The 26,518-nt window shown below is 41.2% G+C and overlaps 1 protein-coding gene across 1 annotated transcript in view; it reads left to right on the top strand.

Moving 5' to 3' along the window:
- Window positions 1–26,518, top strand: part of PHLPP1 (PH domain and leucine rich repeat protein phosphatase 1) — a 245,757-nt gene that overhangs the window by 178,659 nt on the left and 40,580 nt on the right. The window contains exons 5-10 of the mRNA XM_075062811.1: window positions 1,060–1,206; window positions 1,764–1,994; window positions 5,594–5,796; window positions 7,524–7,584; window positions 10,749–10,844; window positions 15,746–15,901. Coding sequence (XP_074918912.1) covers window positions 1,060–1,206; window positions 1,764–1,994; window positions 5,594–5,796; window positions 7,524–7,584; window positions 10,749–10,844; window positions 15,746–15,901 — 894 coding nt within the window. The remainder of the gene's footprint in view (window positions 1–1,059; window positions 1,207–1,763; window positions 1,995–5,593; window positions 5,797–7,523; window positions 7,585–10,748; window positions 10,845–15,745; window positions 15,902–26,518) is intronic.

Genomic DNA, 26,518 nt, shown 5'->3' on the forward strand with positions numbered 1-26,518 from the left:
TCATTCCCCTCTATTTGACATTGGTGAGGCTTCATCTGGAGTACTGTCCAGTTTTGGGCCCCACACTCCAATTTTTCCACATCCGTCTTGTAAAGATTCCAGAAGAGGGCAACAAAAATGATTAGGGGGATGGAGCACATGACTTATGCGGAGAGGCTGAAGGAACTGGGATTGTTTAGTCTGCAGAAGAGATGAATGGGGGGGATTTGATAGCTGCTGAAAGGGGATTTGAAAGAGGATGGATCTAGACTGTTCTCAGTGGTAGCAGATGACAGAACAAGGAGCAATGGTCTCAAGTTGCAGTAGGGGAAGTTTAGGTTGGATATTAGGAAAAACTTTTTCACTAGGATAGTGGTGAAGCACTGGAATGGGTTACCTAGGGAGGTGGTAGAGTCTCCTTCCTTAGAGCTTTTCAAGGTCAGATTTGACAAAGCCCTGGCTGGGATGATTTAGTTGGGGATTGGTCCTGCTTTGAGCAGGGGGTTAGACTAGATGACCTCCTGAGGTCCCTTCCAACTTTGATATTCTATGGTTCTATGAAATCCTACTTTTCACATTTAATAAAATCACTTAACCCAGAGTATGTATTAATGCCTGGAGGGGCAAACAGCTGTACATATCTCTCTCTATCAGTGTTATAGAGGGCGAACAATTTGAGTTTATCCTGTATAAGCTTTATACAGCGTAAAATGGATTTATTTGGGTTTTGGATCCCATTGGGAGCTGGGGATCTGAGTGTTGGAGACAGGAATGCTTCTTAAGCTGTTTTCAGTTAAGCCTGCAGCTGTTGATGGAAGTGGTTCAGACCTGGGTCTGTGTTTATAGCAGGCTAACATGTCTGGCTCAAACCAGGCAGGGTTCTGAAGTCCCAAGCTTCCAGTGAAAACTGACTTAGAGGTAATCCCAGCACATCAGTTGGCAGGCCCAAGGGGGTTTCTGTGATCCAGCCCATCACACAAACATACATTATATTTCAGTTACTACAAGACAACTGTAGTAACTTGGTGCATTTCGTATTCCATTTCCTTAAAGTGTGTTTTCCTGTGTTTCTTGTTATAGGTTCACAAAGTTGAAGAGCCTTAACCTTTCCAATAATCATTTAGGAGACTTCCCGTTGGCAGTTTGCAGTATTCCAACCCTGACTGAACTCAATGTGTCTTGTAATGCCCTCAGAAGTGTTCCAGCAGCTTTAGGCGATATGCACAAGTACGTATTTTTAAATTTAGTTTACATGCTCAGTGGGATCCTATTGGTACACGCAACAGAAGATTGTGACCCCCTATGCATTTCTTACTATATATATGTATACACTCTCACTTACTGGATTGTTTGTCACAGAGGACTCGCTTTTATGGTCATGTTGAGCAATCAGAAACAGTAGGTGGGGGGAAGGTCTTCTGTGTTTGTAGCTTTTCTATTCTCAATATAATTTAAAAAATAGCCTTATTAATATTGGGAAGACAAATTTAAAATCCATTTCTTGTAGAAACAAAGTTAATTATGTAAGATATAAAGAAGGCTGTAGTACATGCAAGATAAGTGGAATTCTGAAAACCAAGATGTGACACATCTATGGTCTACAGTGCAGAATTAGCAGGGCTTGTAAGATTTTTGTTGTATTTTTTGCAGACCTGTGTTATGCTTATCTTTAAACTTTTTCCTCATTAGTCCATTTTCTGCAACTTTAATTGCCACGATTTGTGTTGAATATGTGTTCATAACCAGGAAATGTAGTTTAAACAGTCATTTCATTTTTCCCCTAGTTTGCAGACATTTTTGCTGGATGGTAACTTTCTCCAGTCCCTTCCTGCTGAATTGGAGAGTATACATCAGCTCAACTATCTGAGTCTTTCCTTCAATGAATTCACTGACATTCCAGGGGTACTAGAGAAGCTGACTGCCATGGATAAACTTTGTATGTCTGGAAACTGTATGGAGACCCTCAACCTACAGACATTAAGAAGAATGCCTCATATCAAACATGTGGATCTGAGGTAAACACTTGAGGAGAAAATAAGCAAACCTGAATTGTTGGTGTAGAAGTTACTTTCTTAAATGGTGATAGTTGGCCCTGGGTATAATGCTGTTTATATTAGTTCATCTTACCACGTTTCAGATCATACTATACAAACTCACACTGCTTGTGATGACTAGCATTCTTTTGGGGAAAGATGGGGGTTAGGGAAATGAAGGATTTAATTTTTTTTAAAAAAACTGTAAATTAAAAACAACCTTGCAATATCACTGACAGGCTCAACCAGGTCAGGGTTTCATTGTGCAAGTAGTGTATAAACATACAATAAATGATAGTCCTCTATCTGAAAGAGTTTACAACTTAAGACATGAAATAACTGATGGACTAGACAAACAAGTGGGCGGTAAAGGGGAGAGACCAAGGAACAAAAATATGATTCTGCACAGATTAGTTCTCTGGACAGTACCTAGCCAAATTCACCATGTGTAATATTTTATTGATGATCTCAGCTATGTGTTGACCAAGTCATCTTTATAAACTGTGATGGGGCTCCCCTTTCTGCTAGGTTGTTTCAAATTCTTATAACCGTTGGGAAGCATGAATTCACCCAGGAATCACTCCAGTGCACAGCTCTCTCCCAGTGTCCTTATTAGCATGAACAGAATCCCAGTGTAATTAAATAGACAGTCATTAGGAGTATGACATAAATCCAAAATGCCTAAAAGAGAGTCTCCCTTCATCACAAACAGTCTAAGGGCCCCTCGGAGTCTCAGCCTCGGTCATGGATTAAGTCATCTCGTTCCCTTTGTATAGTAGCCAATTCTTACCGCATGCTTAGATTGCTCATTAGGCCAATCCCTGAGCCCCAAGTTGAGATTTTTGGCCTGCCGTGTTCTTTTGGTGGTAGCATGTTCCCTCTCCACCACTTGGAAGAGAGCTAGCACCTAAGTAAGGATGGAATGTCCTGCCAGTTTTCTAGTCAACCAGGGCTCTGTGTGAGTGGAGAGGCCAGGTTCTTCAGTCTCTGTCCAATCCTAACCAATCGGGCTCTGGGGGAGGGACAGCCTTCACAGCACTGTTGCAATGCTGCTGAGTAAAGGAGTGCGAGGTTCCAAACGAAACTGGATTTCAGAGTGCTTTTGGTAACTAGGTTAATATAACTGAAATGTACTGTACACCACATTGTCACATAGCCCTGTTTCTTTGTAATGAAGAAGAACCAGTGCAATGATGGATCCATGAGGGAAGTATTCAGATACTGCAAAGGGATCCTCAATCTGTTTTTTTAATTAGTTTCTAAAATAGTATGTGAGCTTCTCTTTTTATGAAATTGATTTTTCACATCCATTATTAGAACTTGAGTTTTAATCAGAACCCTTTACTAAGTGCAGCTCATTTAGGAGAAGTCAGACTGGTCATTGTGAAAAAGGTGCAAGTCCTACAAACACTCTCTACTCAGCACTAAAGAGGCCTCAACTGGAGTGCTGCGTCCAGTTCTAGGCACCATGCTTCAGGAAAGACAAAATTGTAGAAAAAGCAAGAGAGCAACAAAAATGATTAAAGGTCTAGAAAACATGACCTACAAGGAAGGACTGAAAATGCTGGGTGTGTTTAGTCTAGAGTAGAAGGGTGACATAAGTCTTCAAGTATGTAAAAGGCTGTTATAAAGAGGGTGATAAGTTGTTCTCCTTATGCACTGAGGGCAGGACAAGAAGTAATGGACTTAAATTGCAGCAAGGGAGATTTCAGTTAGACATTAGGAAAAACTTCCTAATTGTAAGGGTAACTTTCTAACTGTAAGCTCTGGAGCAAATTACTTAGGGAGGTTGTGGAATTTCTGTCACTGGAGGTTTTTAAGAACAGGTTAGACAAACACCTGTCAGGGAAGTTTAGAGATACTTAATCCTTCCTTAGTGCATGGGACTGGACTAGATAGCCAATCAAGGTCCCTTCTGGTCCTGCATTTTTATGATTCTATGGAACATATAGTATCATTTTCAGAGGTGCTAAACACCTCCGATGATAGGGCTATTTTTTTGTAAGGAGGAAAAAATTTGAAGATTGGTTTATACTCAAGTGACCCTTCTAGTTTTTTCATTCGATTTAAATAGCAATGACTGTATATCCTATGGTAACAGTGAATAATGTTGGATACACAAACACTTGTTATGACTGATTTATTTTTTTTAACTCATTGGTCATTTGGCAATGGGAACAGGGAGGAGGAAGCTCTTGATCTTTAGGAGAAATGTAAGTGTTCACTGTGCATCCAGTGATCCAGTCCTATTCATGTAATGTCATTGAACTTTTGCTGTCTATTAGCCAACCAGGTTTATATACTGCTTGAAGTAAGAAAGGAAAATCATGAAATCTACGATAGCTGTAACAAGCTCCACTTTTGAACATGAATATTATTACTTGGTGGCCTTATAGTACAGATAGGCCTGAACTAAAATAGTGTGTCAAAATATCCTGAATTTTGGGAAAGTCTGCTGCTCAGGGCCCATCTCTGTCAGCTGCTTCCTTGTACCCCAAGAGATGAATATCACTTTTTTAATAATGAATGTAGTACTCCTACATCTTGAGTGTTTTGTGTTGAATTTGTTCATGAACTGTATCTGCTACATGATATATATAATGCTGCAATGAAACCAGGGACAAGCATTTCCTGTCTAGTTAAAAACACCAATTTTAAAAAAAGTGAATATAGCTTTTTTTTTTTTTTTTTTTTTTTTTTTTTTGGTTAGGTTTTGCTGCTAAGGCAAAAATTTTTGAAGTGTACTGAAATCTTCTTGTTGCTCCTTTTTATAGAACTGGCTGGCTTCAATCTAGTAATTGCTACACTGAAAACAGTAAGAAACCAGTAAGAGCTGTTCTTGTCTACACAGTGGGTTAGTGTGTGACAGGCTGGTGTACTGTAGATTCATACCCAGACTTGCTGCACACTAATTTACTGGATTAGATAAGCCCTTACTTCCAGATCCTCTCCCTTTATTACCTTTTGAGTTCAGTACACTTTCTTCTGACTCGGTATTTGGTTGCCTTGGAAGGTGGTGAGGTGGGATGTGAGTGACTGTGTGTAGAACTTAGAATTTTGGATCTTGCCTTTCAGTAAGTCAGACTCCCAGTATTTCCAGCTTCTCACTTCGACCCCTGAAGTATGTACGGGTATCTGCTCAGCCTGTCCAGCAGACAATTACTATGGTTCTTTGAAGGCTAACAGAACTGTAAAGGCTTTACTCTTCTGTGCTACTTCAGAGTAAATCACAGCAAGATCACCTTTATTGTTTTAGACACCATAATAATAGCACTACCTCTTATGTCATGCTCGGTAGATCTCAAAAGATTCTTCCAAAGGGGTCAGTGTTGTTATCCTAGTATAACAGTAGATAAGATAAGACCTGAACCATCCTGTTAAAAAAAATATCCCAAAGAAGAGAGAAGAATAAAACAATTAAAATTGAAGTAGGTCAGGATCCTGAGTCTTATCATTTTGACCCAACCATTGGGGAATAGCTTAATGGGAGAGCAACGTTTCTTTTCCTCTACCTTGCCAGAAGGGAGTGTGTAGTAATTGTGTACTAGTAACTTTTTCCCCCCCCCCCCTCCCTTTGCAAGATTGAATGTAATTAGGAGGCTGGTGCCGGATGAAGTAGACTTCCTGCATCATGTGACACAATTAGACCTACGAGACAATAAACTCTGCGAACTAGATGCAACAGTTTTTAACAACACTGAAGTGCTGCACTGTGAACGAAACCAGCTGGTGACCCTCAAAATCAGTGGATATTTTCTCAAAGCTCTTTATGCCTTTTCAAATGGTAAGGCTGTTTTCAAGGCTATCATGTTGAGGTCTGTCTTTTCGTTACCTGGTTTTCAAACATCCGAATGAATGCTTATTAAATGAAATACACATAATTGGGCTTAATCAAGGGATCTATTGACGTAGCCTTTGGGAAAATGAGTACTTTTACCTATATTATGTCAGTGGTAATTTTAAGTTTCAAAAATTATGTTCAAATGACACTAAGCAGCTGACTTGGACACAGTATCATAGAAATTTAGAATGAAGGTTGAAATTCCATTCTTAACCCTCCACAGTATACAATGTCAGAGAGGTCTTGAAAGTGTGAATTACCCTATATGCTATCTGTGTTGCATTGCCAAGGCAAGCCAAGGACATTGTTTCTCCTTTCTGGAGGTAAGCAATGTTTTAACAATTGGCCTTTTGGGTGACCTAGTAAAGTGGTATGTATTTTTATGAACAGATCTCCCTGCCTGTGTTGTGGTTAAAAAGTTACAAATCCTATGGTCAGTCAACATTTTGGGTTTTTTCCTCATATAGGGTATGCAATATCTTTCACCTAAATAGCTCCTCTGATCAAATTAAACAGGGAATAAAATTAATTGAATGGTCTTTAGAATTATTTATATTTATTAAAAACTACACAGTTTCAACTAGTCACTCTGATTAGATTTGATTGTTCTAAGTAGTTGGTACGGGATACTTCATACTTTCTGTAGAAAGAAGGCTGTATTTTAATGAAGTCACAGTTTTGAGAGATGTGGATAGAGTCCAAGAAAGGGTCAGATGATGTGTTTTCACAGCTGCTAAAAGTTAACATGAATACAGCCATGTGCGACGACAGATGTTGAGAACCCTAGTGGTTGTGACAACTGCTTATTTCAGTCAAAAGTGATAGGAAAGGACTGTTCTGAAATAAAAGGAAGGGACTCCTCACAAGTCGTTCTGGGTGAATCGGCCAGCAAAACTTATTACTGTGCAATCTCTCTCCTCCTTCCCTGTGCTTTTTTCCTACCTCATTTTACTGTTTGTAAGTTATAACTGAAGGTAATGTATTGTGTACGTACATCTTCATTTTAGAACACTCTCTGTAGGTTTAATTGTAATATGCATTACTCAGTGAGTTTCAGCCTTCATTCTGAATTGAGAATTCTAATATTTATTGCATAGGTCTTCGTTTAATTTTTTTAAAACAAAAAAAATGCTTAATTGTTAGTGGTACGTAATTATGAAATGCCTGTTGGGCTGCTTAAAAAAGAAAATCCCACAGGAATGCAGATGACTCTGACTTTGTCACTGAATGCCAAATTGAATAATGTGCTTCATATCTGTGTGATCTGGTCAAGCACAGCACATCTAAGAGATGACCCATTCTGTTTGGCAGTAGACCATCTGCTCCTAGGTACCCAGTAACAATGATTCTATTCATTAGTGAAAAAGTAGCACAGATTTATGCCTATCTATGCTATCTTACTAAATAGAGAATAAAGGAAATAAAGCTAAAGGTTGGAGCTCTGGGTAGGAGGAAGTTGGGAAAATAAAATAATTTCAGTTAGTCACTTGTTTCCTTTTTTAAAATTAACGAAATACTATCTTAAATGGTTCATTTTGATTATTGTAGTGAGTCTGCTACATAGCAAATACACTTCATATGGAATACACTCTGGCACAATTAATAAAGCTACATGATACACTAAATGACTAGTTTGCTTTTCATGAAATTAGTTTTTTTTCTTCTCCCAGAACTTGTTCATCTTGATGTGTATCCAGTCCCAAATCATCTGACATCTATGGATATTTCTAGGTAAGAAGGACGATGTGCTTTCTCTTGCTATTTGTAGCATCTACATCAATCAGTTAAGTTCATGTGACGTAAGCGAGGCTCACCTGTGTTTTACTGAACATAAATACCGAATTACGGAAGGGCTGTGATATTGCCTAAGAGGTTTCAGGAATTTTGAATTTTATTCCTAGTTCTTCAACTGCACCCTATCTCTGGTCCTATGTACTGGGCATTCTGCCTGTTTCTCTTTAATTTTGTGATAAACCATACTACTGGAGTCACTTACAATTACTTTTGTATAAACTTCATTGGCTAAAAGATTCCCTGTCCAATGTAGATAGGCTGGATTCGTAACAGGGAGGTTTCTTGAGCGCTTCCTCTGTATCAATTAAGTTCTCTATTAAGCTCAATATTTAAAGCATGTGTTCAAGTGGTTTCGTAAACCGGGATGACTTACGGTTCTGCAAGTGTCCGTTGTCATCCACACATAAGGGCTTGTAGATATTAAGTTAATGGCCAGTTCCATCCACCAGTGCAGCTCTCGACTCAGTAGTACCGACGCATCCTCCTAAAGAACACAACATGACCAGAGATGTACTGTTACCATCAGTGCTGACCATCAGAACTCCTGTCTTCTGTGGCCTAGCCCTCCTGAGGGACATAGCTACACTGGAAGATGATAGTACTTTGGTGTCCCAGGAACAATCTTACTTACAGCCATCAGGCGGGATTGCCCCAGTACTGACAGCTTCACCATTACAAGAGCAGTTTTCAGATTCAGACAGATATGATGAGCCAATCCCTCCTTCATCTCCACAGAGAGAGAGAGCTAAGCCTGGACAGGTGAGCCAGGATTTATGGTTGCAACTGTTATGAACATGACCTCTCTAGGAACCAATCGTTCCCTATGCCATGGGGTCCCCCTCAAACAGTTGGCCCCTCTTTTTTGCCCTATTGGGGACCATGGGATTCCTATACCAGACATCCAGGACACACTCAGGAGTTTTTCCAGTCCCCTCCCCCTTGCTCCAACAACTGGTTCTATTGGTGTAGGAGGAGGAGGAGGAGGTTGAACCAGGACAGCAGGTACCAACATTTCTGATGGAGTTTCCTCTTCCCTGGATGAGACGGTCTCTCCTTCTTGCCCCTCCCCACCAGATGGCCATAGGCAATACCAGAACTTACAATGAAGAGCAGCTGGTAATCTCCAGATATCTCTCAAGGAAGTCCAAGACCCACACTATTGACTGTTGGACATTCTGCGGCCCCTGGGATCAAGTAAGGTGGTTCACCCTGTTAACGAAACGCTATTGGAACCGGTGGCTAGATTGGTCTGGCACACCCCAGCATCCTGCCCCGCCCATCTAAGAAGGCTGAGAATTGCTCTTTTTTGTTCCAGTAAAAGGAGCTAAATTCCTGTTCTCCACCCTGCTGTCAGCTCCCTGATGGTACAGACTGCTATGAAACCTGATAGGTCTCAATACTTAGACCACCCCATCAGACAATGGCTCCAAGAGACTGGACCTCCTGGGGAAAACATCTTCTCTGTGGGCTTGCAATTCTACCAATTCCAATTACCAGGCTCTTCTAGCCAGGTGTGACTTTAATAACTACGCTAGTTGGCAGCCTTTCAGGACAAACTTTCCTCTGAGGACAGAGCCCAGTTCCTCTCCTTTCTAGAGGGCGGCAAGCCTGGTAGCGAAATTGGAGCTTCGGGATGCAGTCGCTGCAGCATCCAGCAGCTTGGCCACTGGCATTGTTACAAGGAGGGATTTGTGGCTGCAATCTTTGGGCTTCCTCAAAGAGATGCAGAATATATCAAAGATCTTCCCTTTGCGCCCAATCTCTTTAATGCAAAGACTGCCTCTCTCCACTCATTAAAGGATGTAAGGCCTATTTTCCGGTTCCTGATGATCAACACACCAGCCCCAAGGAAAAAGCACTAAAGGCAGACCTATAAACAGAGTCTGCCATCTTCTCCTCCTGTGCTTTACTACCAGCATCCTGCCAAGCCTCCCACAAGCAACAGAAGAATGAGATCCTGCTTTTTGGCCCCCTCTACCACCACACCTAGCCCATTGCTAGGAGCCTCTTTTGACATTTTAGTTGGGCCAATAGACGCTGCTCGTTAAAGTCTACAGACTTGGGTGCGTGGTGTGCATGTGTACCCACGTGTGGAATACAGATAGGGACTACACATATCGAAGAACCTCCAGTTACAGTAAGTAACCTCCACTTAAGTGCCATTAACTTCATAAAAACTGTTTAAGGCACTTGTAAGCTATTGAACATTTTAAATGGGAGCATAGCAGTAAATGAGCTAGCCTGGGGCTGTGGCCATTCGTTTTTAGATGTGCAAGAACATAAATCAGCATAATTGGGTATCTAACCTTAGTTATGTGCATGGTTAAGTATGATTTACTGAAAAGTGCTGTTTGTAAGAAGTGGAAAACAAGGCATTAGTCATATTGAGTAATATTTGATTTTGTAGTGACTTTGAAACTTTTTTATGACTTCATTTTTGTGTGTTATAATAAATTGGCATACAGTTAAGCAATGGAGTTTCTTTGTTTTTTTTCTAGAAGAATATGTTTGTTTGATTTGGTATTCATGATTATATTTTTAAGGTAATTGATATTTCAGTGAAAATATGGGCTTGGTCACTATTTGCTTTTTTGAGTTAAAGATCATTCTTTGAATAAATCCAAAGGGGACTCAAGCACACTCATGAGAAAGGAGTGTTGATTTCTATGCAGTCAAAAATATTGTTCCCTAAACTGAAATTCTGCATGCAGCTACCTTAAGTTAGATGCCTAGTTGTGTAGCTGAGTGTTCAGTTAAGTGCTCGACAGGGTGTATATCTGTTCCTCCTGTACTAGGTGCTTTACAGATGCAAAGAGGGAAAGTATTCACAGTGTTTGTGCCCAGGTTCACCTTTGTCCATGAGTTTGAAAAACTTACTCCCTTCCCCATAATGTTTAGTTTTATAAAATAATTGGCTGCTTTCTCTTCTCTTACAACCAAAATCGTACTGTACTCAGTGTTTTCTCAATAGTGAGAGGATCTACAGTTCCCATTGGGACCTGTATGTGCAATAGGCTTCATGTGTACAGATAAGTTGATTGTGTTAGTGGCAGTCTTTAAGGACTACAACTTTAATTTGATTCCTGTGTTCATCCCCATAGAAACCACCTGGAAAGCCTGCCTGAGTGGGTATGTGACAGCAGAAAACTAGAAGTGTTGGATGTTGGCCACAATCAGCTATGTGAACTGCCTGCCCGGTGAGTCCTTCAGACCAGGTTATGCAACTTGACAGGATAATCATATTCAAAAATAATTGCTGATTCAATGTTTAGTGTGTTCCATTGACTGATAAGCTTGTTTTATCTTTTGACTGATTTTATGTTTACCTCATGGGATGTCATTATGCCATAAGCTTCAGCACAGCCTTTCTTCTTTACTTTCACGCAGAGAACAATGTCTTTGAATTCCAGACAGAAGTTCTAAAGCCGTCTATGCAGCTATTCAGAGAGGAAGGCTTATTAAATATTTACAACCATAACTTTGCATGATGCTTTATAGATTCAGAAATTACAACTTAATGTTGTTCCCCTAGAAGCCCCAAACAAGGCTCCATGGTGCAAAGTGTGGTAGAAACAGAGCAATCCCGGCCCCTAAGGACATTACTCACCTAAGGGCTGGGACTGTTCTCGGTTTGTACGACAGTGAGCAATATTCTCAGGTAAAAATATGGGCCCTGCCCCTCAAGAGTTAACTTCACAGACAAACACAAATCATAGAGAAGAGAAGAAAGATCTTAATATTTTCATATCTTTTTTGTAAATAGCACCTTGAGACAACAGGAATTAGCTGGCACATGAGTGGAGGTCAGTTTGGAAATCAAAGTGAAAAGTGGGTTTTGCGGAGGAATTAGAGAGTTTGAACACATGTGGCTCACAGGAAGAGGGTTGTCATTCCTGGCATAGGAAGCAGCCTGGAAAAAGACATGGTGAGTGTGGGAGAAGAGAGACAAGAAGCAGCTATGTGGTAAGAAGAGTGGGCGAAATGATGGAGAGTAAGGGGCAGATCCATAAAAGTGAGGATGGGTTCAAACTTCATATGGAAAAAGAGCCATTGTAGCAAAGAAGAGTGTTAGGGAAGCCAGAGAGGAGGTTAATTTAGTCCAGGTGAGAATTGTGGTGTGAATCGAGGACTTTGCATTAGAAATAGAAAGTAAAGGCAGAATTTAGAAATATAGGCTGAAAGGAATGAGAGAAGATGACTTGAGCAACCTATCAGGCTAACGTACATACTGTTAATTCTCTAGAAATGCCTTGTTCACGTCAGCTGAAACTGCATCACTCATAAGAAAAACAAGTCCAGTTGCCTTTCAGTTGTTGTGTTGTATTTTATAACAGCAAAAACTATCGAGGCATACACAGAGCATCTTTGGAGATGAGTGATTGGCTGAAACTAATGACTCCAAGGCACAGTCTACATGCATCTTCTTCTCCCATCTTCCCATTAAACACCAGGAAATGTTTTAAACCTCGATAGCTCTTCCTGATAGCATATGTTTAGGTGACTTAGTGATATTATACTTATTGATAGGCCCACCCCAAAACATTGGCTCTGAACATCCCTGAACTTCAGGAAGTTTGGGCCTGGATTTAAGCTTTGATGCCAATTCCCAAATGTTTATCAGCAGTATCAACAAAATCCTCTGGCACTTAGGTATAAATATGTATTTGGAGTATTCCCTACTGTCCCTTTACTCCGTTCCGCTCTCAAAGGAAACCTGGCTGATTTGTTTCCATATTGTACAACAGTGCCAGGACATGCTAAGTGGATGAAGAGCTCACTGTTTGGAGAAAGTTTAATACTGTAAAAATAAGTGTCCATAGTTTGAATAAAGAGAGAAACTAGTGATTTTGCTGGGAGCCTGGGGGTTGCTCCTAATTTGAATAAACTACAGCAGATTGTCGTTGCACTTACCTTTTTATAACTGAGATATAGTCCTTCAAGCTGTGGAGATTACACAGTCAAAATGGAGCAGAGTATACAAAGAAATGTAGTGTCAATGTTCCCCCACCTCCGTAACATGCTGGGCTGCCCAGCTCCTTGGGTAATCAGGTTGCTCAAGGAGCAAGCCAAAAAATTCTGCTTCGGTTCTCCCAAAATTGATTATATTTCTTTTTAATTTAGCTTCCACAGAAAATTTTAAATTTTTGACATTCCATTCTGATTTGGGACAGAAACTATTTCCAGTTTTTTTCCACATCTGCTACATTGTTTTGTTGGCCAGCTTTAGTTACTAGCTAAAACATTTTATGTTGACAACATTGACCATGCCTATGAGAAACAAAAAATAGAAGGAAAATTCCAGAATTCTTTTTCTCTTATAAGAGGCATTTTTGAACAAAATTGACTGTTAAAGCAAAGCAGAACAAAACTACTAAAATAAATAGGTTTAACAGTTTGAGATACTTACCCCTATTGCTGAGTCATCTTGGCTAGGGAAAGTGGTGACATTGATTTGTATCCATAATTACATAATGCAAGCCATCATCTTCCTGAACTGTTGATACTGGTGCTCACTTGTAGTGTCTGACTACATCTGTCAAGGGAAAAGCCAGCATACTTAACTGATTACTTTGGCACACTTGCCCAATTACCTACAATGGCACTGCATAATAATAGTTGATGCATTGGGGGTGGGAGGAAAGGCAAGATTCTTTGCAGATGTATGGGTCTCGTGTGAAGAGGGGAGGAAGGTTTCCACTAATGCTGAGTAATATGTGAATCTTTGCTTGAAAGCAAGGTCAAAAAGAGGCATAGTCATCTTTTAATTAAAACTGTATAGTCACTGGAGCACAGGGCAGATGAAGAATAATCTTTTTTTCTTTTGATTTATTCCTGTTTAAAATCAAAACTTGGTCTTTTTTGTGTTATCAGGCTTTTTACGCCCAATATCTAACTTCCTTTAACAATTTTTGTAGGAACAATTAGTGGTTTTGACTTGTAGTTTACCAAAACAAACCTTTTACCATCCTGCCCCCCCGCCCCCAAAGAAAAAAAAAAAAAGGCAGTAAGTGGAACTTTGGGCCATCCACAGCTTGTAAAGCTCAAGATAGAAAAGCGGATTAGATAAATTTCATTCCGTATAGAACTGGAAAGGAAGTTTTATGTTAGTCTGGTATTAACAAAAAGAAAATGGAGGTAAGAGGGGAAGTACAGTGGATTATGAGTCAGCACATGAGTATAGTGCTGCTGCTACTACTACTTTTCCAGGGTGGTTGATGTTCTCTCACTTTTTTAATCCTTCATTATCTGGAGAGATCCTACAGGTTCAGCTTTCTGAAGTCACTGCTGGTAATTATCCACTTCACCACTGACACAGTCTCTAGGAATAGCCTGTGGAGTGATTTGATTCCTTGTCCCTTCTCCTCCCCCAGATCCCTCAACACTCATCTGTTTTCTGAGAGGTTGGTGGGGTGTGGGAAGACTCTTGTGGATTATTAAATCCACTCTTCTACTAATCAGTTGTTTATGAACCAGTTTTTGAAACAAGTATCAGAGGGGTAGCCGTATTAGTCTGGATCTGTAAAAGCAGCAAAGAATCCTGTGGCACCTTATAGACTAACAGATGTTTTGGAGCATGAGCTTTCATGGGTGAAACAGCACTTGTCAATCATTGTAGTGGAAATTCCAGGGCAGGATATATATGCAAGCAAGCTAGAGATAATAAGGTTAGTTCAATCAGGAAGGATGAGGCCTGTTCTAGCATGAGGTGTGAAAACCAAGGGAGGAGAAACTGTTCTGTAGTTGGCAAGCCATTCACAGCTTTGTTAATCCTGAGCTGATGGTGTCAAATTTGCAGATGAACTGAAGCTCGGCAGTGCTCCTTGAAGTTCTGGTCTTGAAGTTTTTTGCTGCAGGATGGCCAGCCTAAGGTCTGCCATAAGGTGCCAGGGAAGTGAAGTGTACCCACAAGGTTTGTATTGGCATTCCTAATATCGATTTGTTGTGTCCATTATCCGTTTCTTAGAGACTGTCCAGTTTGGGCTGAGTACAAGCAGCAGAGGGGCATGCGGCATATAGCATATATTACATTGGTGGAGGTGCAGGTGAAATGAATCGTGATGGTTGTCTGACGTTAGGGTCCTGTGTGTGTCGCTGGTTGTAGATATGTGGGCAAAGTGGCATCGAGATTTGTTCATGGATTGTCCTAGAGCTATGAGTTACTAGGGCGGTTGCAGTTCATGGTAAGAATGTCAGGGTGCCTGTGGCAAGGACGCCTGCCACCCAGGCCTGTGAAAGTGGTGGATCATTGTCCAGGAGTTGTAGATCGCTGATGGATTAGCGTTGGAGGGTTTTAGCTGGGACTCGTATTGAATGGCCAGGGGAGTCCTGTTGTTTCTTTCTGGTGTCTGCAGTAGAGGGTCGGTAACGTCTGCTCTGTTATCGATGGCATAGCACTCCCAGCTATCCCATGACACACTGATTCGCGAGAAACTAAAATCATTGGACCTTCAGAAAACACACACCTACGCACGCATGGGATTAGAGTCTTACACCAAACGCCCCCACACAGATAATGCAAGCGGCCCAACACTGCAACAAGTAAACTCCTAGCTCTCAGGATAAATGGACACAAATCCGATATAGGAAGGCAATATACATAAAACCTGTAGAAAACACTCAACCTCTCCTGCCACACATACAGACTTACAGGTGCCAATCCTCGACGCAAAAAAACTTCAGGACCAGACTTCAAAGAGAAACTGCTGAGCTTCAGTTCATCTGCAAATTTGACACCATCAGCTCTGGACTAAACAAAGACTGTGAATGGCTTGCCAACTACAGAACCAGTTTCTCCTCCCTTGGTTTTCACACCTCAGTTGCTAGAACAGGGCCTCATCCTTCCTGATTGAACTAACCTTATTATCTCTAGCTTGCTTGCATATATATACCTGCTCCTGGAAATTTCCACTACGTGCATCTGACAAAGTGGGTATTCACCCATGAAAGCTCATGCTCCAAAACGTCTGTTAGTCTATAAGGTGCCACAGGATTCTTTACTGTTTTTGAAACAAGATTTGGGTCCCCTATAAAGTAGTAGTTCTCAGTGTGTCCTTATCTAATTAAGATTTATTTATTTTTGACATTTTATTTTTTTAAGGTTGTTTTGCAATAGCAGTTTGCGTAAGCTGCTGGCAGGACATAACCAATTAGGAAGACTACCAGAGAGGTTTGAACGAACGCAACTAGAAGTCCTGGATGTGCAACACAACCAGCTCCTTGAGCTGCCATCGAACCTTCTTCTGAAAGCTGACAGGTAAACAAAAAAAATCTATTTTTTACATGACGAACCTGTTTCATTTTATTTCTTAGTTGAAAGGGTAATCTGAGGGTCCCTTAAATTGAAAGCTGTGAGCCTTCTGTGCTAAGAACAGGTGTCCTGTCTAACCTGCTAAAACATAAGTAATTTTTTAATTCTGTTTTCTGCTCTCATATGCTTTTTTTGTCACTAAACTCCCACAGTACCTCTACCTACAAAGTAACATGTGTGCCATCTTTTGCTATACATTCCCAGATATGTTAGCAGCAATTTCTAAATAAATTTTAACCCAGAGTGTGGAAGCTTCTTTGTGAATCAAAAGCCAAAATGTATTAATTCCTTTCAAACAAAATAAAACCTGTCACATAAGATTGTCAAAATAACTGACAGTGGTTTCTTCTGTTCCTGCTTCTGAAATTTTCATGCCTTTGAGTGTTTGTCACTAATTTATTTGGTGACATTACTTGATTTGATTTCCTCTCCCCTCACCTTTATTTCTGTGCTGCAGCTTTACATGCCTTAGAGTCTTTGTAATTGTGTTTATGAATCTGAAGAGACAGACTTCAAAATGTACTTTAATTTGTGTATGGTCTAGAGGCACGAAGAAGTATTTTTAAAACATATTTGTAGCATCTGAATGAGGCAGATTTAGAGGCCTTTGATGGGATGACCTGCTTAGCTTTTTATATTTCTCCTACCTTCATGATTCAACAATGGTCATAGGCTTACTGGTGACATTAATGCTGCATATAATTTGACATGCAAGACTGTTTAGTTCGTTTTCTAAACTATGACAATAGGATGCACGGCTACTGGCTCTCCTTGGGTAGGAAACAGCACTGTTAATCTCACTGTCATTATTTAGACAAGACTCATTACCAAAAGATTGGTAATGAGTCAGTCAGAGGGATGCCCTTATTTTATATTGTAAATTTTTTATGAAGGCAGTGTTATGTCTTCATTTTCAAGGGCTATTGTGTGAGGGTTATAATGCTACAGGTTTGGTTGGAGATGCAGTTTGCGTATAAATTCCAAACTTCAGTAATTTGCTGTGGGAAAACTGTCCTTTAGACTAAAACTTGTAATGCCAAAAGGTTAATTTTCGTTTTGAACAGAAGAAACCTTTCCTATTGCCCAAGCATAGAATTTCCTTCTTCATAGTTTTAAGGAATCTTTCAAATGTGCTTGTGCTGGGAGCTGAAATGGAGTTTTGATTTCAAAAATTGGATTATTGCAGTATGCTCTCCATTTTCAGCACTATGTACGTGTCAGGTTTGCTGAGTTTATTGCAATGTAGTTGTTCAATATTATGGTAGAAATTTTGCAGCCCTCAAACACACAATTAACAAGTTGGGAAACATAACAATATGGCTACCAGGGCAACTGTAACTTATTGCAGTAAATTTAACAGCCTGTATAGTAAAGCAAAATATTACCTATATTTTGTGTGCAAAAGGACAAATTTATAGCTGCTGATGCAGCATGACAACTTTGAACTTCCTGTCTTTTGTACATCTAAAATCTCCACCATAACATAGCATGAACATAGAGCCTGACCCTGCAAACATTATTCATAAGTGCTCACAAGAATAGATCCGTTTTGTAAAATACCACCCTCCTCCCCAAACAGGAATATACATTTCTACTCAAGATTTTTTTTAAAAGAAAATATACTTAGTGAAGCATGGAGAGCAAAAAAAGAAGAAATAGAAGTTTCAGAAAGCTACTCACATCTCGGAAGGGAGAGTAGGGAAGTAATCCTTTTCTGAATTAGATTTACCATCTGTTAGTCTAGAATGCAGATTAATGCCATTTTGCGGCAAGATAGAGAAGCTGCAGGTGGAGATTGTACCATAATATGCACGCCTTAAACTCAACTGCAAAAACATTAAGTACCATAACAACGTTTGACTGAAATAAACAATCAGAAGACAATTCAGACTTTAAAGTGAAATGTATGTGACAGATTCCAAATGTTCTCTTCTCTTCCCTTGAGCTTACATGAACTTTAGGTCTCCTCAAGGTTCAGTATCTTCCTTCTACTATCTAGACATCCCAACGCATTGTAAAGGAGCTCTCCTTTAGCGATGTACTAGTGATGTAAAGTATTGTTGCAGGAGATACACAGGCCTTGTCTAGTCTAGAATTTTTCTTAACACCTTTGCATCTCCACTGTTGGTTGGATCATTTGTGTAGACCTGTCCTGTTACCACGTCATTCTAACCCTACTCAGAAAAGATACAGGAAAGACAATAGTAAAAATGACACTTTGGCTGGTCTATTAGTGCACACACCACTGCTGCAGCAGTGACATTTGTTGAGCAAAAGGCCAATGTAGATTAGGCCTCAAATTTGGAGAGTGTGAACTTGGGTCTTGTCTGGAAAATGCCTTTTTACTTCATGGGTTTTTAAAAATATGAACTGAAAGAATTGTATGGCTGAAATTCACTCAAACTGGTTTGTAGGGCAGCATACCCCTGTGACCATGTAATTAAAGCACAGGAGTGGGTGCTAAGACAGCTAGCTTCAAGTTCCAGCTCTGCCACAGTCTTTCTACAGCATGTGATGTTGGGCAGATCAGTATACCCCAGAGGCCCTTAATTTCCCCATCTATAAAATGAGACCTACATCCAGGAGTCTGTGGAGATGCATTTTGTTTGTATAGCACTTTGATATCCTTCAAGGGAAGATGATAGAAGATGTGCTTCAGCTCATAGACCTCTCCATCTTCCTTGAACTCCAGATGTCCTTGGGTTTTAGTGGGTCTGAGGTGCCTACTTAATTTTAACATAAGGTTTGTTTTTTAGCATCCACAACACCTGGTTGAAAAAAAACACAGAAATCAGTGCATCAACAATAAGATATTTACCAACTTCTGTCTGTGTTTTGCATCAAACCTTTAATGGCATCCTCCTCAAACTCACACAAAAATTAAAGCAAAATTTGTATTCTCAACTGGCAAATAGAGCTTCGGAATGTGATGCACTAGTTTTTCATTAAAATTAGTTTTCTATTTTTAAACTATTACAGTATCAGATTTGTGGAGAAACTTCCATTATGTCCGTTAGACCATAAGCTCCTGAGGATTTGTCTATGAAACTAAGTTCCTCTGAACAGGACAGAAATTGCTTCTGAATATACTGGTGGTAGTATAGATCTTGATCATGTTGGTAGGAGTTTTCCTGGCTGAGTTGAGCACTACAGAGATCGGCAGATAATCAGTTCAAGTCTCACTAGTAGATGCTTCTGTGAAAATGGAGAATTCCTGTGGGTGTTAGGGTTGGTAGAAAAACTGCCAGAAAATGTCTAACCTTCATCTGTGCATCTGGGTTCTCATAACCCTAAGTTCCAAATTCTTCTTCATTTGTTGGTAGTGGCCAGATTCCTTTAGTCCTTTTACATGTCTGATTTTTTTTCTACAAATTTTCGGTCTGGTCACTGGTCAGCTTCAAGTTAAACTGCAGATCCACACAGTGCAAAACATTTCAGTATATTAATATATAGGCAGATGCAAAAGCAATTAAGCATATCAGTTTTTGTAAATATAAACAATATCAGCTCAGTATAGCATCAAGTGGCACCTATAGGTGTGGTCAGAAGGGGACTAAGAAAGATGGAGTCCAGCATGGAAAAATTAGGCAGTAGAAGTTGATGGTAGAAGTATAATTGGAGCCTAAAACAGTCACTGGATGCAGTTAAAATTTGTAGTGTGGATCATATGTAGCAATGTCTCCTTGGACTTCCCATTGGTTTGAAAAGTAAGCTAGCAGCCAGTGGACAGGTTCAGGGACAGTCAATATTTTACTCCCCCTCATTCTCCTCTTGTTGTGGGAAAGCTATGGCAAAGATTCCTTGAGGGGCAGTAAGGTTTGTAATCATTCTTAGCTGGTGTGGTTCCAGAGCCAGGGGACAGCTTCCCAAAATATTTCCTCTTCTCCTACAAAGATCCATTTGTTCCTGAGGAGTGCATCCAACAAGAATGAGAGAGAGGTGGTCCCCAAGGTAGATCAGTACCTTTTTAAACTAAGGCCACATTTTAAATACAGCTATGTCACAGAGCTTGGTTACAATGCAGTTCCATACACCTGCTTAGAGACTTGGCTCCAAGACTTTCACTTGGTCATGTATTAAGTCTACTCTGTTCTGTGTGACAGATTGGAACTGTGATTAACTGTTTGGAGACAACTGGGTAGTAACCAGGTTCACTGATGTTGTTTGACTTATGCTAGCATTCAGAATGGTGGGTGTCATACTCATAGTAACTGTGTTATTTCACATGTGGGCTCTTAGTACTCTAGTACTAGGTAGAGTTTTTTCAATGTTTCTACTTCTGAGTTAGTAGCAGCAATCAAGACTGTGTGAATTCACATATACATGAATCACTCTGACCAAGTCTCTGTCTGTTAGGATGTGGGACAAAGACTCCTGGCCAGACTTGGGTGTAAAAGATGCTTTTGGCAGCTGTTCTGTTGGAGTATATAGTGTTAGTGGTGAGTCTAGGATCGTACATCTGTATACTGTGACAGATGTTGAGGGTAGGGTGTCTGTTGAGGGTGATTTAATATATGTGGGCTAGTTCTTCAGAATGTGTTCATCTTTCATGCCGGGTTTTAGCTTCATCCGAGTGCTGATCCCACACCAGGGCTGGGTAGCTGGAAAATATTTGATGAAAAAAGATACTGCTAGCACTTAATACATGCCACTTTCGTGCACCATTGAGTCACACCGTAACACTCCCCATTTCTTCCTGGTGCTGTGTATGATTCTAATTCTTGTATCAGGAGGGGGAGCGGGGAATGACAGGTGGAATGATTGATACCCAAACCTTCTGCACACACACAATTTAACATAGTTTTATCTTCTTCCCCTCTCTTCCTATTTCATTACCTGAAGGTGATCAACTGAAACAGACACTCTGGAGACAGGAAAGTAGTTTCATTGGAGGATTAGGGAATAAGAGAATGAGGGACAGGAGAAGGGGAGATAGTAAAATGGCAAGAGCTAAGGAAGAAATTAGATGATCTGGATAGTGTTCTTTTGGCGGTTCATTGGTAGGATGATTCAGAGGGGGATTGGGATGTACTTTTCTCACCCCTTTCTCAATTAGAACCGTCATGCCAGAATTGGTATCAATTTAGTATTTATTTTTCCCTGATTTTTCCTTTTATGGAACTTGTTTCCATTTCACTTCTGTGCTGTTGATGGTATTAGATGTTCATATACTGAGAGCATTTTTTACAGATACTTAAAATGGTTTCCTTTTCTAACTTGTATGATCTAAGATCTTAATACTTGGGGTGCATATTGGCCTGGATTCTTCTGATATCCATTTAATTTTGTGCATATATTTTTTTTTTTTTTTGCGCAGCTATATGACCTCTGACTGAATATGTCACTGTTTGCAAGGTAAACAGGATTGCTTTAATATAAATTTCCAGTCTTTCTTACTGGATACAATCTTTTTTACCTTGCTATTTTAAACAATTCCATAATATAGCTGTGCATTTCTAAACAGCTACCATGTTATGCTCCACTGGTAGCTGCATTGTGACGTTTATAAAATGTTTCAGAATACTTTGGGGAGAAAGAGGTACTATACAAATGTGAGGGTTCTTTTATCCCAGTTTATTTCTTGAATACAGTACAGCTAGATATCAATATAAATATTTTGGAATCTCTTAATTATTTTTCCTAACTGAAGATTGTTGCCTCTCCTGTAGAAGTAGATTTTTTAAGATGAAATCACTCTTTTACTTCAAGTAATTTAACACTTTATATAAACTGCACACGTTGAGAGATCTACTTCAGCGGAATCAGTGAAGCCCTACCATGATTGTGTGTGTTCTCTGGGACAATTTTATATTTTGCCTAGGTGTGTGGTTGAAAAAAATAAGTGACCCTTTATTAAGGGTATCCGCCTAATACCCTATAAAACTGAAGGTGACTTGTTCCAGCCAGAACTGAATGTTTATTACCCCAGAGGAAACCTTGCACTTTGTCAAAGCTACAGAATTCCTGTGTCGCTGCCAGTGACTTAAGTTTTCTTTTTTATCTCTGTAACTGTTGTTAATTCATATTTCCTCGCTATTGTATTTTGGTATATATGAGGGTAGTGGAATCAAGTTCTTATGTTGATGCTGTACTTTTTCATGTGCTTGTGGTGTGGTGTGTGTGTGTTGGCAGAGCCTGAAAGAAAAACAATTAAGTTTGGACTAGGCTTTCATGCTTGACATTCTGGTTCCATCTGATAGTGATATGAGTGGGATATCTGCAGGCACATGGAATGGTTTTTGAATACAAGCACTGGAAAGATGGCAATATTTGTATCTAAGTAAATTCCTAGCCCTGTGGCTTCAGAGGGCATTGATGGAACATGAAACAAATCTAATGTGGTAGCTGGCAGTGCCAAACCCAGCTGGAGGTTTGAGGATGAATTCTAACGATTCAGTCTATAACTGCACTGCCACTTGTGTCAGTAATAGCTTATGTCGCTCAGGGGTGTAAATAAGCCCTTCCCCCCACCGAGCGACAAGTTACACCGAACTAAGCGCCAGTGTGGACAGCATAATGTTGGTGAGGAGAGCATCTCCTGCAGACATAGCTACTACCTCTCATTGGGGATGGATTGATTAAGTTGACGGGAAGGCTCTTTCCCGTTGGCTGAGGGTGGCTACTCTAGAAAGCTTACAGTGGTGCAGCTGCAAGCTCTCTAGTGTAGCCATAGCCTCAGGATAGCCTTGACTAGGCCCAGTTAGTTAAATCAGTGTGATGGAAATTTGTCTGCAGACTCTTTTCAACTTATTTTATGTACAACTAGTTTAGAGTTAGTTGTTGTTTTACATTATTTCAAACCATTCATTCATTAAGCCCTCCCCTCTGAGAATATTGTCCTTTTATATATGGGCATGTGGTTGAGAATTGCTGGCAGAGCATTTTTATGAATCCTTCAGGGTCCTAAAAACTAGTATAAGGGCTTGTCTACACTTACATTTTATACCGCTTTAACTTGCCTGCTATGGGGTGTCAAAAATCACCCCCCTGAGTGTAGCAAGTCTGAGCACTTTAAAGCGCTAGTGTAGACAGGCTCTGAGCACTGGCACGGCAGAGCTAATTCCATCGTGAAGGTGGATTACCAGGAGCCCTGGGGGAGCTGTCTGCCAGCGCTTGCGTGCGACCACACTCGCACTTCAAAGCACTGCCACGGGAGCGTTCCTGTGGCAGCACTTTGAAGTTTCCAGTGTAGACGTACCCTCAGTTTGGAATGACAGCTTCTAAAGAGAAATGTTAATGAGCAGTGGTGGTCTAAGTTATAGATGGGGGAAAGGGGGAATGAAAAATGTAGGATCTGATATCCTAACCACAAACGTGGAAACTGTAACTATGTGCACTCAAGTTAAAAAAAAAAAAAAAAAAAAAAAAAAAAAAAAAAAAAAAAAAAAAAACAACAACAAAAAACAATAAACAAAACAACGGGGAAACACCCAACCTGTTATACAAAGGAAAGGCGGATAAAACATGAGTGTAGATTTGAGGCTTGAGCTTTAGAGGGAGGGACTGTCCAGCATTCTTCTTGGCATAGAGAGCCCAGTCTGTGAATCCCTAAACAGTGGGAAGTGCAGTGTAAATTTTAAAAATTCCAGAATTTTCCAAAGAACAGAAATTCTTCTTCGAGAGAATGTCCTGTGGGTGTCCACTTTAGGTGTCGGTGCGCTCCTGCGCACTTAGATCAGAGATTTTTTGCAGGCAAGTACTCCTACAGCCACGCAATTGCGTGGAACCTGTTTTCACGTCATCTGAAGAGTGTTACTAGAGCTGCATGGTCCAGTACCCTCAGTTCCCTTCTCTAAACGCCCGCTTGAGACGGAGCTTAGGCAGAACCTCCTTAGTATTTCTTTCCTTACCTAGTATTCCTGGTAAGTTAGGCTAGTTTTTCTCTGTTATTTAACCCTGTTAGTGTTACCATACTTTTTCCTACTCAGTAAAAAAAAAAAAAAAAAAGAAATTCTCTGTTCTGTCAGCGCTCGCAAGGTTTAGCGCTGCTCTTCTTGTATAGGAGTATCCTCTTTCTGGATGGGCACTCCAAGTGTATAAAATGCTTGGGAGACCCATATTCCCTCAAAAATGCCCTACGTGCACTAAAGTTAAGGCTCCAGGGCTAGGAAGGACAGGGAGTTAAAGTTAAAGCTTAGTTTTACTTCAAAATCCCTGCAATCTACCTCAGACCCTGGCACACAGACTCTGCCCCAGACCCAGCTCTAACCTCAAAAACTAAGAGTCAGCCAAAGAGAGCACTTACAGCAAAGGAAGCTTCGCGGTAAACCATCTCCGGTCAGCGTTCGTCAGTTTTCCTTACGCAGCTCTCGAGTTTTCCCGCCTGAGTGTTGAGGAACGGGGCTCCTCTGTACCCCCCCACTCCTCTGCGCTAAACCGGCTGTGTTCGGCGGCTGCGCAAGCTCTGGTGCGGAGGCGACAGGCTTTCAGTTGCCTCCTCGATTGTGGCACCTATCGGCACTGATGAATGGCGGCGCCGCGACACGAACCCACGGTGCTTTCGGCGGCAGCGGGACGGCTCTGGTGCGAGGCGACAGGCTTTCAGTTGCCTGCTGCGATTGTGGCACCTATCGGCACTGCAATGAATGCGGCAGCCGACAACCTCAGGCACCGACGGAGGCACCGCAGCCTGCTATTAAATAGCACGGCAGCCGCGTGCGCACCCAGGCATCAGCAACCGCTAACTTGGCACGGCGCCAAGATTAAACAAACTCAGGTCAGCGCAGTTTTCCCTCACGGGATCTCTATCTGCTTCACCTTATCGACTGCCCACCGTACAAATACCACACTCCAAGTGACCTCCAGTGTCACCTACAGCTCCAATCGCCCTTTTGGTTGGGGATGGCTTCTCTATACCAAATGACTGGTACGAGCAGCTTCCTCCAGTGAGCAGGATCTGAAATACAGGCTGCTGTGCAAGTGCAATCTGAATTTACCCTCACAGTCCTGTCGCCTCGCGACGACAGGGAAAACGTCCCACAACACCTCAAGCTCCACTCCTGGGGTGTTAACCCCAGGATGGCACTGCTATTGCCTTTTCCACCACCATGGCAGTAGTGGGCGGCTCCGTGCCATCTTTCCCTCGGCAGCACACGTCCGCTACTCTAACTCACACTAGAAAACGCGAACGTGCAAAATCTATGACGCACTTGCGGCAGAGTCCTCCATGCTCAGGAGCAAATTAACTCCCAGCTCCTGACCAGTATTACTTCGACGTGCCAAACTGATCCAAATAGCGTGAGGGGAGCATTACTTCCTTCCCTCCACTGCCATCGAAGATGATTTTCAAAACTCCAGAGATCTCTTCAGAAAGAGTTTTGCCAATGAGCTTAGAGCTCAATTTGAGGAATACCTGACCAATTAACTGTCTTCTACGGCTTGTTGCGTATCTAGTACTCAGACCCTTCTGGACCTGCTAAATCCATCTGGCAAGACTTAAGCCACAAGCCAGCCTACTGCAAACTGGAAGATCTGGAATACTTCATTCCCTCGAAGGGGTCTGAATTCCTTTTTTCTCAATCATCCTTGGCCAAGCTCTTTGGTAGTGGATGCAGCCCAATCAGTGAACAAACAGTATTTCCGCCATACCCAACCAACAGAGAAGGTAAACGCTTAGACCTGCTGGGTCCGTAAGGGTAATGCTTCTTCAACGTTGCAATTTTGAAATTGCCAATTTGTACCGCAATTCTAGCAAAGTAACGACCATAACAACTATAATAAGTTTCATTTATTGAACAACATCCCAGACAACAAGAAATAACAGTTTACAGCTTTAGTTCCGAGGCGCAAAATCATATCCGCACGGCTCTTCAGCAGCTCTGGATGTCAGCAATAGCAGCAAGATCCACCGCTACAGCGCCTGTCATGCACCGAGGTTCCTGCTTTCTTTCTCTCTCTCCTCGCGAAGTTAGAGCACATAGAGAATTTCCTTTTGATGGTTATAAACTTCTTTGCTTCCACACTAATGAAGTTGCTGCACTCAATGAAGGACTCAGGGCATACTCTGCGATTCCCTTAGGTAATCCAGATCCTACAAACAAGAAGGCCGACAGTTCAGATATCAACCTTGACCTACCGTCCGCGCTACCTCATATACTCAGCATTTCCCGGGAGCTCAAGATCAAAAACAACAACGCCAACACCAGAGGGTCGCAGATACCACCGTCCGCCCCAATTCTTCCGGGATACCCAACTTCCCGAAATACATAAATAAACAAATTTGAACCTTTGGTCGAGGTCCGCGAAACGTCGCCCCTAGTCCGGCGCATTGTACTGCTCACAACTGTCTTGGACAACCCCCCCCCCCCCCGTCTACAGCCATTTTTACACCAATGCAGAATAATTACGCAAATGGGCCTAGAGGTCATCACACCGGGGTAATTCCATCCCCTTCCCTCCTTACCTCCACCCACCCACCCTCCCCGTCCTCTTCAAGGACACTTTCACGAGCCACACCTCCAGCAAGAAGTAACATCATCATCTTCACCTGGGGCTATCGAACCTTGTGCCCAAATGCCACAAGGGAAAGGATTCCTGTCCCTTATTCCTACACACAGAAGAAAA

Source organism: Chelonoidis abingdonii, chromosome 2 (genome assembly GCF_003597395.2).
Source record: "Chelonoidis abingdonii isolate Lonesome George chromosome 2, CheloAbing_2.0, whole genome shotgun sequence".
In the NCBI taxonomy this organism is placed as follows: Eukaryota; Metazoa; Chordata; order Testudines; family Testudinidae; genus Chelonoidis; species Chelonoidis abingdonii.